At 35.6% G+C, this 13,978-nt stretch overlaps 1 protein-coding gene across 1 annotated transcript in view; it reads right to left on the bottom strand.

The window, feature by feature from the left end:
• LOC136040284 (metabotropic glutamate receptor 5-like) overlaps positions 1 to 2,787 on the bottom strand; it is a 206,186-nt gene extending 203,399 nt beyond the window's left edge. The window contains exon 1 of the mRNA XM_065724531.1: positions 2,464 to 2,787. Within this exon, the coding sequence (XP_065580603.1) occupies positions 2,464 to 2,688 (225 nt within the window). The 5' untranslated portion in view covers positions 2,689 to 2,787. The remainder of the gene's footprint in view (positions 1 to 2,463) is intronic.
• Between the last annotated feature and the right edge of the window lie 11,191 nt (positions 2,788 to 13,978).

Genomic DNA, 13,978 nt, shown 5'->3' with positions numbered 1-13,978 from the left:
AAGAATCCCAAGAAAAGAATGGACTGTGCCTTGCTATGTAAGGGGACCAAGAAACTAAAATCAGAAGGAGATATCATGAATCGGCATTCATGCATACCAGAACTGACAATTATGTGAGCTAGCGAACAAAACTGCCCTAGGGTGCAGGAAGTAGTCACTCTTTGAATAGCAACTGAAAAGTATATTTAACCCTTAGTCATATCTGTAAAGTGACCAGTTATATTCTCTCTGATGAAGAGAGAACAGAAGTTAAAAATGTATTTGTCTCAATATCCATTCAATTTGTATGAAAAATCAGTTGTTTCATAATTTTCAAATAACAGCAAAAGGATTCTTTTACATTCCGAGTCTCATTGCATTTTCTGCTTGTCATAAAGGCTAATATAACTTCTAATTTCCGTTTTAATGAGTCTTCTCTCGAATTTCTTGGACAATTGATTCGAAAAACGGGGAAAAATTGAACAAGAATCTATATCCATCTCGGAAAAAAAACACAAAATTTTGCTTTTTTGATGATAAAGCCTCTAAATCTATTCTATAGAGTTCTTTTATAGCTTGTGCCGAATTTTATATTACAACTTATATAAAGATAAATCTCGCTTTTAGGGAAGTTTTGACTATTTTTGAAAATGGGGGCAAAATAAAAAGAGGAAGGAAGAATATAATTCACTGCGGAGCTCCTCAATTCATTTTATACTGCAGATTTTCCACCCATGACTTAAAAATAAAGATAAATACAATATTTAGGCTTTTACGTAACTTCGATGTTTCAGAAGGGATGTGGAATGGAACCCGCTTAATTTTCGCTGCATTTGGTAACATCACATTAAGGCACATATAATTACTAGAGAAAAATCAGGAAACAATTTTCATCTTTCTCGAGTTACGCTCCACTCCAGTAAAGATCAAATTGGATGTACTGTCCAACGTCATCAATTTACACTTTGACCAGTACTTTCATAAGTCGCAAAGCCAAACTTTTCAATTTATTGTTGTCAACCTCCCTAATCATGTTTTTAATCATGTTTTTTAATCAGCCTAAAAGTTTTGCTACCACCTGAAAATGGATGACAAAACACATAATGCTGTGCGGAAGGAAGCATTGACAACTGCCAACAAAATATCTTACTTTTTTATTTTAAATGCCTTTTTTTAAGTTAATTAGACGAGCAAAATTTTTCCTCAAAATCGTTTACACTATTTTCTTCTTGAAACTTCCATTTCTGGCCACAAAAATGATCTAAATAGGTTACAACTTTAAGGAAGAATTTGTATTTTTTCCAGGGTGGTTTAATCGAACCTATAGTGACAAGAGGACGCATATATGAAGACTTTTCTTTTTTTGCATGACGTCATTACATTACGGATGACAAATGTGACATCATTTAAATGAAAATATATTTCCGAAAGTAAAGCACTTTTCAAACTCGTAACCTTCAAACTCTTGATCTAGAGCAAAAAGCTCTGGAATGAAACTTTTCAAAAAAAAAGTATGGAGCCGTTTTCGAGAAAAAAATACATGAATTTTTATAGCTCGTATAAAGAGACAAGATCCACGTCTTAATAAGGAGTCGGTGGTCTATTTGGGAAAAGAATAATCCATCCTTCAAAGAATGAGCCCTTTTTCCCAAAGCATTGTTCTGCCAAAGCGAAACTTTAATTTAGATCATGGATTTTGAGGGGGTGATAGCCCTCCTCATATTTAGAATAGCCCTAGATATAGTGTTAAAACGGAGAGAAATCAAAGTAGAAAAAAGAGTCTTTTTTCAAGTGAATGTAAAGAGTGACATTAAAAATTAAAACGAACAGAAAAAGTTCTATATATGAGGGAGTTCCTCATTCTTTTTTTACATCCCAATCTTTACGATAAAGTTAGACTTTGGCCCCCAATGCCCCAAGGGCTAATGTTCAGGCAGAAGTACAATTGGAATAGGATAACAAGCATTTCTCACAATACCTAAAGAATGATAGACCTTATTTGCGTACAATGTTTTTTCAACAATAAAGTTTTTGGTTCAATAGCTTTAAACTGTAATCAGTAAATAAACCACTTGTAATTACCCTTTTACTGTATTTTTACTTATAAATGATTCAGTAAAGCACTTAAAACTTTAGCGCAATGAGTGGGCTACTGATGAAAGGGATAGCCCGCCCACCATATGCAGAGTGGCTTAGTTGCTTATTCAAGTTTAAATGTCACTCTTTTCTTTTATTTGAAAAAAAAAACAACTTTCCAATTTAAATCTTTCAAAGATAGGAATCCCTTCAAATGAAAGTTAAAAAAAAGAAATCCAAAGAAGTTTTAATTAAAATTATTTCAAAATTACTCATAGAGAAATTCAAATGAGCATTAGGAAAGGAGTACAAATATGAACACAATGTGAGTAAAACAACCAGGATCCACTGAAATTAGGTGAATGTCCAGTAAAATGAACACATCATAAATGAGAAAAAAGAACTTACTTTGAAGGTGGCTTCGGTCCGCTGTATGCCATATTGCTCTCTAATGGAGCCACACTTTCTACCATACCCGTTGCTTTGAGCTGGTGGATCATGCAGAGCAAACAAGGCACCAATAGTCAAATCACCCTCAATTATCGCAGTAGTTCGACTAATTTTTACACTTTGGACGAAAAAAATATTCAAAAATGTAACTAAGAAAAATAAGTTGTAAATAGAAATATTCATCACTTGGGAATTATGGACTTCTGTCAGGCAAATGAACTCCAAGCAGTAAATCGGAACTAAATATTGTTCTGTGGAATAGTCTCTGTATGTGGATTAAAAGAGAACCTGCTGGAAATTGAGCATGAGCCGCCTTTTTTCCCGCAAGAAAATGAACTTTTTCTTATCGCTAATTGCTCCAGGAGTCTCTTGGAAAGAGCAAACATTGTTTAAGATACGCTTTAGCATTTAAAGTAACAGTAAAGACTACAAACTGATTCCAGGCTTGTATATTGTAAGGCAATTACTTGTGTATTGAACTCTACATCCTGGTACGGATCCATTAAATTTAACTTAATGGACATTTATGTCCACAAGCTTAGCCAGAGTTTATTTTTCGCAAACCATTCTAAAGTTGGATCTACATCGCAAAAAAAGAGAAAAAAGACACAATTTCAACAGTAAAAGCAAGAGTACACGAGAAACTTTGTGAAGCATAGGCTGAAGGAAAGGACTTTTTGTCATTTTCTTGTTTTTTGTACAGACAGAACCGAATTTCAGCACTATAGGTCAACAAGGAACTACCAACTTGACGTTCCCTATGAAGGACCTTGAGAAAGGGCATCAGTTTGAGAAAATGTGGTGAGGGAGATGGTTTTTTCAAACTTTGAGGAAGGGGTAATTTTTTTCAAAATCAACAAAAAGGGCAAATTTTCAAAGAATATACCGAAGAAGGGTAATTCTAAAATTTAGGACGGCAAAAAAAATCTAAGACAGGCAATTTCCCCCCGCCATCCCTAAGTATTTGATGTCTGTACCATCGAGCATTACATTTTAAGGAAAGAAAGTACAAATAACCTCAACTGCAGATTATACCATAAATGGGGTTGTTATTCCATGACACAGGTCAAATTTATACTCACAAGTCTTATAACTTTGTTTGCGTTGGGCTAGCGTTGCATATCTATTTATGATTGTGCCTCAAAGCTAAGAAAAAACACACAAGAAACAACCATGAATTGGAATGAAACTCGACAAAGTAGACTGAACTCAGGCAGTAGGAACGCATATATGAGTTTATATTAAAAGAGGTTGATCTGTGAGCAAAAATTTCTGCGAAAAATCAAAAACAAAAGATTGATGCAAATATCTCGAGATTTTAGTGAGACACCATATCTAGGGCCTTTCCCCTCGATTTAGCTCCTGACTGAAGTATTTTTTCGAAAAAACAAATCATTAGAAGGGGGTCAGATTATTTCTATAAGCCACTACCATAGTCATTGCAATAGCAGTGGCTTAGTAAGGAGAAAAGTGTCTCCCCTTCTTTTTCCTTTACATTTAGGTTCTTCTCAAGGAATGCAAGTTCATGCAAACGATGAGGAGGGCTTATTCAGTCACAGAGTAAAAGCTCTAGAGCATATTTTAAGGTCAAGAGAAGACAAGGGGGCCGAAATCTGCTCCTTCAACGCCTTAAGTGATCCTGCACATAAAACATTTTATTGATTTCAAATATATAAGACAAAATTATTAATTACTGTTATTTATTAGGGGAAAGGAGCAGTTTTGCATTGAAGCAGAATAAAAAAAAAAACATTTCAATAATAATTAACTAGTGAATAAAGACCATTTCATTCTATTCAAATTTTATAGCTTCTGACAAAATGAGTTGAATTACATTTTCTAGGTAGGTTTATGATTTAAAAATGGTTGAGCTGAATGAGATTGATTTGAATGGAGATTGAGTCAAATAGAGTAGGTTCAGTTGCATGAGGGAAGAGTTATATGAGGGTTGGATTGCATGGGGCTGATTCGATTTGAGGTTGAGTTAAACAGGTGTCAAGTTGCACAAGGTTGATTTAAATGGGTTTAAGATAATGATGGCAAGATTATACAGGGCTGAGTTGAACAAGGGTTGAGTTGTATGGGAATTTAATTGAGTGGGGTTAAGTAGGACGAAAGCTTAGTCGGATGAGGGTCGAGTTGCATGCGGGTTGAGTAGCGTTTAAGGGAGGTTTAACCAAACGGGTGTGGAGTCAAATGCAGCTTCAGTTAAACGAGGTTGAGTCACATGAAAGTTTAGTTGCTCAGGGGTTAACGTAGCGAGGGGGGCAATACTCCTACAGGAACATCACATGCATCTACCATAAATCTCACTAGGTCTGGTAAATGACCTGCATATTCTTGTCAGGACATAATTAACATATATTTGACCATCTCAGAATAAGAAAAATGACCAGTAATTATAATACTTAATTTTCAGTAATCGCCGGCAATTATATAAATTAATTTTTTATTTGGGTTGTTGGTCTCATGACGCGCGCCTCCGTGAATCGAACCGGTCATATTTTATAATACGAGCCGAGTTTTGACGAATCAAAAAGCGACAAATCTGCTACCCTTTTTTAAGACACGTGGTTGGGTTAAATAAACCGGTGAACTTATGTTCCCCACTGAATCAATTGCTTTGACATTGTTTTTAGAGGGAACTTGTGATCATCCATGTCCCACCTCCAAGGGACCCCCAAAACCCCATCCCCAACGTTTTTGGGGTTACTCATTAAACTAGCTACCTCAGCGGAAGTACCATCGGAGAGAATTAGGGTTGGTTCATCGAAAAAGAGCTGGAGCAATGACCCAGAGCTACAACTTGCAAAGAACCGTCGTAAATTTTGTTTTAAGATTTGGTTGGATTGTGATCTGGTCAGATCTGGTTTAATTTTTAGGATCCTTAAACCAACTGAAAAGGAGTACCGGAAATCTGTACTACTTTTTCAAAAGAAGACAAGTCAAGTGATATCCAATATTATCCGCTGCTACTATTGAGCAAATTATAAAAGTTCACTTCATCGTCTTATTCGCGTTCTAACCCTATTGATGTAGTTTCCTGGGAAAAACACTTCTTCTCGATATTCTCTGATAGCCCCCCCCCCCACGACTGGACAACAATTGGCAGATTTTCTTTCACCATTTTTGATCAACTAGATTATAGCCGAAATCTTGTTTTTATCGCCCCATTGTCAGTTCTTACACTAATTCATCTCCTTAAAAAAGGCAAAGCTCCTGGTTCTGACAGACTTTAACCTGAACATTTTATTTATGGCACCACAAAACTAGCTAATCATATGGTGTTACTTTTCCAAGCTTGTTTTGCGCAGCAATTCGCACCGACTGCACAATATGAGGGCATTGTGACGTGTGTCCCAAAAAATAATAAGGACCCTCAATCTTATGACTCTTATCATCCAATTGCAGTTCATTCAGATATTGCAAAATTATTTTTAAAAATTCTTCTTTTAAGAATCTCAAATAGGTGTGATCATGGAGATCAATAGTTTGGTGTTTGTGCGGTTTTTGGTGTTGGGAATGCCCAAGCAGTTTTCGTTTCTATTTGGAGAGGTATGAGAGAATGAAAATACCTTTATTTGTTTATGCAATAGATATGTATTAAGTATTTGTGTCGATTCTACACTCCCAAGCTGTTTTAGCATTTTGAGGAATGGAGTAGATCCATTCATTTCTGACTCCCTGTGGCAATGGTATCAAAACTCTTCTATACCTACCCGCGTCGAAAATTTTTATAGCACCCTAATTTCTGAGTTCTGTGAAGCAAAACAGGGCTCAGCGTTAGGTACTGAAATATATAACAATGCCATCCTCTGTGCAACTCACAGTATACCGCATTTTCTTATCGAGCCACACATGACATCCGGCTGTTGCTCGCTTCTGCTAAGAATGAATTTCTCATTTTTGGCTGTCATCACCCTCCCGATTCAAAAATTCAGGTTGTCCCTGGTTAATATTTGCTATTGTGTCTCTGAAGTACCTTGGACTTGCATTCGGGACCTTGATTCAAGCAACACGGTCACTAACAATAGATTGGCTGAGAAAGAAGTTAAAAAAGTCCTATGGACGTTTTTCTTGAGTTAAAGGTCAATTCGACAAAAAAAACTTGGTTGTTCTTATAACTCGTTTTTTTATCCCTATTAATTTTTTTTGGTACCATTATGGAAGTTTTTACCTCGTCAGAACGAAATCTGTCAAATTTGGTCTGTTCTTTTCAAATTTTGTAAGTATTTTCTTCGTGTTCCTGCTTGGTCCTGTAATAGATATATCTCCAAACAAGAGATTTTGAGATATGTGATCAGATTGATGTTTTAGAAGGTAGATTAAGACAGAGATCTGAACAATCATTGTTAGTGTATTTTTTAGTGTTTGGTGATGATAAGTTTTTTTTTTATTATGTATATTTCTTTTTCCGTACTTCTCTAAGTCCATTTTCGTATGCAAAGAGGGTTCAAACAAATTATCATTCTTATTATTGTTATTATTAGTGAGAAGAAAACTAGTGAGTTACATTTAGTTGGAATAAAATTAATATATTTAGTATACCCCAATGGCTACCACCGAATATTAAGGTGTACACAAAATTAATCCTTGCCCCATCACATTTCATTTTGAAAAAGGCACTTGGTACAGCGCCCTGTGCATCACCATGTCTGAGCTCGGCAATACTTTATGTACGAAATCAACAGGTTCTGTTGCTTTGGCAGTGGTAAAACTGAGAGCTAGTGGAAATAATGTCAACCTATTTGTTCCTCATACAATCACAATCAGTGATATATTGCCAAACGTTCATGCACCTTCACTGACTCTTCATTTATCAATGGTAAAAATCCTTCAAAACTGGTATTGGCATTTGTAAAAAGTGCTTGTGTTATAGGATCGTGGACAAGTTCCCCACACAAGTTTGAAACGTTTAGACTTTCCTCTCTTGTATGTAAAGTATTTGGAATCCCGCTCCACAAATCATCCCTTGATAAATCCTGTAGGTGATTGTATAAATTGAGAATATAGTCCCTAGATCCGGATTCAAAACTTTTTGAAAATTGTATGATCGATACAACGTTTACAAAGCTCATGGTATCATTGTATTGGAGTTGTCTGGCATTTAAGATATGAATATTGTACGAATTGGATCATACTTTTTGAGTGCACCTTTGCCGAGCCATTGCCGGAGAGTATCTCTTTATACCAATTTGAAAATTACTGGGAAATCACTCCCGAAGGCAGTGTTCTACTAGACCTCGCACCATGAACACAAATCAAATAATCAGTTTAATGAATATGGATCCGTACATGTCCAAATACAAATCCTAGTGTATACGCTCGGATTTCCTTGAACAAATCCAAAGTGTTAACACTAGCCTTATTATTGTTAATAGTAGTCCATTGAGCGTAAAGTCGGGTCATTGGCTATGCATCTTTCAAACAGCGAAAACGTTAGAGTTTATCGGTCCTCCTGGCCTACCATACGCAGTATACACTCTGCACATCAACAACTTTATTGAAACCGGTGGGAAAACCATTATTCAAAACCAGAAGAGAGTAGAGGATGTAACGACTAAAAGCTGTGGTTTTCATACACTAATATATTTCATTTTCCGATGTCATGGCTATACTTACGATGAATTTCTCAACATTTAATTAGCCAATTCTCACCTGAATGACGTCCAAGTGGAAAAAACACTTTCATACCTGTATAATATTGATTTCAGTGCCCTAAGGATTAAATGTTCTAAAAGTGCTTGTAATTTTATTTTTATTAATAAAACGTTCATACATAAAAATTACTTTTTCTCTTTTTAGATTTCTTCTTCTAAGTATAGGCATATCTCGAGAACAACTAAAGGCGGAAGATCATTTGGATTTACTGTGTATTGGTACTGATGTAAAAAGTCAGGGTCAAATTTTCTACGGTAAAATGTAACTTCACTCTTATTGTATATCTTTGTGAAGTCAATGATCCCTTTTTTCATTCATATTGCAAAATTCACGTGTTTAGATTTGTTTATTTGAAGCAATATCACATACAGTGTTTTCAAATGGAGAATCACTTTCTGTAACAGCCAAATAAAAATCAGTAGGTTTATAATTAGAGTACCGATTGTCTTCACAGCGAAGACGTAGAGACCAGAATCTCTTGTTATTCCAGCAGTCAAAGCGTAGACCTGACTGGTCCTTCCAAAACAATTCAAAACCATAAAGACATCAATCTCTTAAAAATAAACTAAAATCTCGTTTAGAGTTTTTCCCAATCATACCAAGATTCTTCCATTGATCACATTTATCGTACTGAAAATTGGAGCATAGAAATCCTCTAGTTTGTGAGTCAAAAATCTCTTCAGTACAGGAATTACAGTCTTTAATTTGTACTGCATAACTTTCATGCAAATTTACTTGTATTGCATAATCTACACTTTACATCATACTCGTCGACGATTGTACAGTTCTCAAATAGCCAGCTGTCCAATGTATACATACATACAGGACATGTATAGAACATTTTTTACACTTTTGACTCTCTTACAGCTGAAAAGAACTTACTTACGATTGATAAAATGAGTGGTCTTTTGTAGAGAGAGAGAGAGGAGTAATCGGAGCGAGAGAAGAGGTTTTTATAAAATTGTCGACTTATTCGTTGTTCTCATGAAAAAAAATTAGATTAGAAAATTATTGGGATCACGTGTAGTCTTAAATCACCATTGAACTTCTAAGGTAGTGTTCAAAAGCAAATCCACAACAAAATTTTGTGTTGTTTTGATTAGTATGTCAATAAATTGAGTAAATGCATTTGGGCCATAACCCATAAGCATCATACAATAATTCAAAGTTGGAGATTCACCTTTCATTACATTATCAAGCATTGCTTTGCAGAATATTTTCTTTTGCCTTGACAACTTTTGAAATTGATCATTTAGATTCAGACATTTTTCCAAATTCACAAGATTCCGCATTATTTTATGTTTCATAAATCCATCAATTTTTAATCCTAACACTCTCGCCCCTGACTAAAGACTAACTAACAAATCAAAATATTCTTTTTACTTCGGGAATATCCCTAGACAGAGGAACGGTAACCTACTAAGAAAAATATCTAAAAAGAAAAATAAATATTTTTCGATCTAGAAAATTCTATATTTCATAATTACATTGGCATATAGATTATTCATTTTCCACGTATTGATATTTTTATTTTCTGGTCGGTTGGACGTATTAAGAACCCATGGGGAAGATCGGTTTTATTAACATAGGCATGAGGATGACCTCTTGTATTAGCGTAGGCATTGGGGTGATTGCTTGTACATGTGTAGACATGGCTCAACTGATTTTTATCAACGTAGGCATGGTGTTACCGCTTGTAAAACTTAGACACGAGGATAACTGCTTGCATCAATATAGACATGGTATGAACGGTTTTATCAATGTAGACATGATATGACTGCTTGTTTCTATTTTGGTCTTATGGGGGAGGTTCATAGCATCGAAACCGGAATTAACAGTCAAAAAGTGACAGGGGTATTACCCTTTTTTTAATGTGTGCTCGTATTTGTAATACAACTGGCCACTTCTATTTAAGCCTTCCCGTTGGGTACTGGCCGCTTCTGCGTTTTGAGACCCTGTTGCGGTATTGGTCGCTTGTGGAGATAGGGCCCCTACTACTCCACCATACTAAGTATGGATAGCATCAGAGCTATCCATACGAAAAGGTGATTTTTCTTGTTGTTCAAGGAAGGTAACTGTAGGTCTCCAGTTGAAATTTTTCAGCCATGATAATTCTAATGGTGTACTTTTTACTTTCACTCGATGCCACTTCTTAGGGGTATCAGGCTATTTTTTTTAAACTCCAATAAATTTATTTTTGAAATAACTTTATATAATAAATACTAATTAACATATTAGTTAGCACTCTTGAATAAGCTGAAAATGGAAATTTTTTTCTCAAAAGACAGTTTTTATTAAAACGTTTGATTTTGCTCCTATAGGCCGTAGTTTGTTTTTTACTAACCCCCTGCTGCCGCTGCAACCATGACATATAAAAAGGTTCGTAGTATTTAATAGGCGTCTGTATGATTCCCAGGTATAAATTTTACCGTTACGGAAGAATTCAAAAGTTTACGCACTTGAAAGAAGATGTACTCAATTGTTTTCTTCTTTAAATGTAATTAGTATACATGATAAAATTATTAGAATATAAGTGAAGTGTTGTAAGTAACGTAAAAATTATTAAACACAATGTAATAACTAATAAAATTTATAAATAATAAAATATAATATACAATAAAAATGATTTATAATTATATATTTATGAACAATTTTAATACTTGACTCTACATGTTTTGGTCAGGATTAGCCTACCGGTTAATCTGAAATAATACTCTATAAAGACGCTCAAGGAAGCTTGATCCCTAACGTACTAGGTAAACTTGATCATTGCAAGAATCACTTTAAATACATGCTTAGTCCAAATACACATCGGCAGATTGCAACGCCATTGCTGCCACCAACAACTAAAAGACCACAATATGAAATCGATCTGGCACTGCCTTCAGCTTCAGAGATACTAAACACTATCAAGCGGCTAAAAAACAATAAGTCGCCTGGAGAAAATGGTCTCACTCCTGAGATTTACAAGGCCTCACCACACGTTGCAGTGGAGCAACTAAAAACCCTCTTCAGTCTGATATGGAAGAAGAAGACCTTCCCGTCTGATTGGAAGGTTTCAGTAATAATCCTAGTATTTAAAAAGGAGGACAAATACGACAGCCGCGCAAATACCGAGGAATATCACTCATGGATATGGCTACCAAAGTATTCGCGATGATTATGCTTAAAAGATTTGAGAACGCAAGGGATGAGCTGACACGTGAGAATCAGTGCAGATTTCTAAGAGGGAGAGGGTGCACTGACCAGATCTTTACTCTTTGTCTTATTCTCTAACAGTGGGAATGCTACAGCCTCCCCATAATTAACATGTTTCTTGATTTTGCAGCTGCTTTCGACTCAGTAGCCCGCAAAAACCTTTGGCAAATTACGGTGGAAGACAGTGTGTCGGTTGAATTCGTGGAGCTGTTGAAAGCCTACTACGAGCAATTCAAATAGTCTGTAAGAATGCTGGGTGAAGAAACTGATCCCTTCAGTGTGGAAAGCGGTGTGAAACAAGTGTGCATATTGTCCCCTTTTTTTTTTTTTTAACTACTGTATAGATTGGATTCTAGAAAGGGTACTCTCAAGTTTTGATGGTGCTGTTATAGGATTGGATATTAACATGTCTGACCTGGACTAACGATGACATCGACGCTCTTGCTGCTGATCCAACAACTGCCCCAGCCATTTTAAATGAAATAGCACATTTCTCTCAGCTACTGGGTATAAAGATCAACACGGTCAAAGCTAAAGTCATGGATTTATATATACAGTCGGATTATCAGCTTATGCTTTGTAGAAAAGAATTGATAAAGTCGATTACTTCACCTATCTTGGCTCAGTAATAGACCCTCTTGGAGGCTATGACCCTGACGTACAGGACCGAACCAACAAAGCCCAAGCCAATTTTTGTATATAAAGCGGCTGTTAGATCTGTTCTCTTCTATGCAGTCGAAACTTGGCCACTGAAGGCGTTTCATCTCCGTGATTTGGAAGTCTTTGACCACTGCTGTGTGCAAAAAATCCGAAAGATTCGATACTGCGACAGAATACCAAACGCTGATGTGCACCACTACTGCTGTAAAACCAAACCCGCCACCACGATTGTCAAAAAGAGAAGACTGCGTTAGCTTGGCCATGTCCTTAGAACGCCCGATGACCGTATGATAAAGCAAGGCTTCTAGCTGCCCTGTTTCCATATTGGCACCGGTGACCTGTCGATCAATTGAAGAATTGGTGGGCAACTGCCAAAAACGACATCGACCCCCTTGACAAATTTCGAAGATTTGGCGGAAAGTAGGAGAGCTGCCTAATCCGCTTTGCTGAAGAGTTGACACAAGATTGTGACAAATGGTAGTCAACTATGCGTAGTCTTCTAGATGCCGGGTGAGGCGTCCTTGTCTGGTCCTGCTACAAGTAAGTAGTAAGTATATAGATAAATATTGCCCGCTCACTGCCTTCTATCTCAAAAACAGTAGAATGTATTAACAAAAAAAAATACAACCAAAATTGTAGAGAATTTGGTTCTCTGCAATATTTTTCGTAAATACAAATAACACAAAACCAACAAAACCAAGATGTTTGCAAAAAATGTACAAAATATAATTTTTCCACCTTTGACCTTTGAAATCTGCAATTGCAAACATCCTGCATTACGCAGGGTTAAAGAAAAGTCTCGGGATGTAATAATAAAGGTTTATGTGGGCTTATAGCTGAATATCTAAAATTCTGAGACTCATATCCTATTTTGTCTAAGATGACTAAACTACATTTACTTGCATTTGCTTTGAGAAACAAATATACATTTTAAATGCCCTGAGGTTTAAGTAGCAAACAAAAATCTTCCAACCAATTGGGTATATTATTTGCACTGTAAAGTGCTTTCACTCAAACACTAGTCAAATTTTCACGTAAATAAGGGATGGTGGTTCTCTTCATTCGACGTTAATTTTGTGTATTATAGTTTTAGAACTGTTTTTTGATTTCCCTTGAAAGAACAACTTTCTATTTAATATCTGCAAAAGGCCAATAAAACAATTTAGGTGAGGTAAATACTGGGACTACAGTAAAGACATTTTTTTGAGAAATCATTATTAGATTTTTAAAGTGGTTCATTTTCCTTGATTTCTTTCCTGGTAGTGTCGCAGAGCTATAGTTTAAAAAAAAAAAAACTGTTTAGCTGACTTTATGTCAAGCAACAAGCTGTACTAAAAATATGGTTTTATTCTTTTGAGTCGGTTTTGGGGTATTCAGTAAAGTACTACCTTCACAGAATTCCACAAACAAGCACAAACATCACCCAGTTAGTTAATTAGCCATTTTTTTTTACTTATATCACAAAACCATCATACTTTTCTGAACCAAAGCTTTCGAGAGGAGGGACAAATTTGCTTTTGGGTGCCATGATCTATGCTGGTCACGTTGCAAGGGTTCCAAATTATGCAAGTGTCATGCAAGAACAATGAATTGGTATGATTGGTTGGCCAAACCATAATTTGATAGATCATAGAACCTAGGAACCATACTTTGTAACTTCTAATCTTTTTTATCCCAAAATTTGCACATGTGGTCATATTATTCTATTTTTCTACTCAAGATCATTCAGAGATTATTAAACGAATATTACAAAAGGATTATTCTTTCAATAATATTAGAATAATTGACATTGTTGTCTTAAAAAAATGCTGATATTTCAAACATAGGGTTTAATTTTCAACAAAATTGTACGCTAGGGTGTAATAATAATGGAAATGTTACATTTACTTGAAATTAAAAGTCACACAAATATTCTTTGATCAATATGATTAGAGGGCTTTGGTTAGGGTTCTTT

The sequence above is a fragment of the Artemia franciscana genome, chromosome 2 (genome assembly GCF_032884065.1).
Source record: "Artemia franciscana chromosome 2, ASM3288406v1, whole genome shotgun sequence".
Classification (NCBI taxonomy): Eukaryota; Metazoa; Arthropoda; class Branchiopoda; order Anostraca; family Artemiidae; genus Artemia; species Artemia franciscana.
This window is presented reverse-complemented; position numbering and strand designations above follow the sequence as displayed.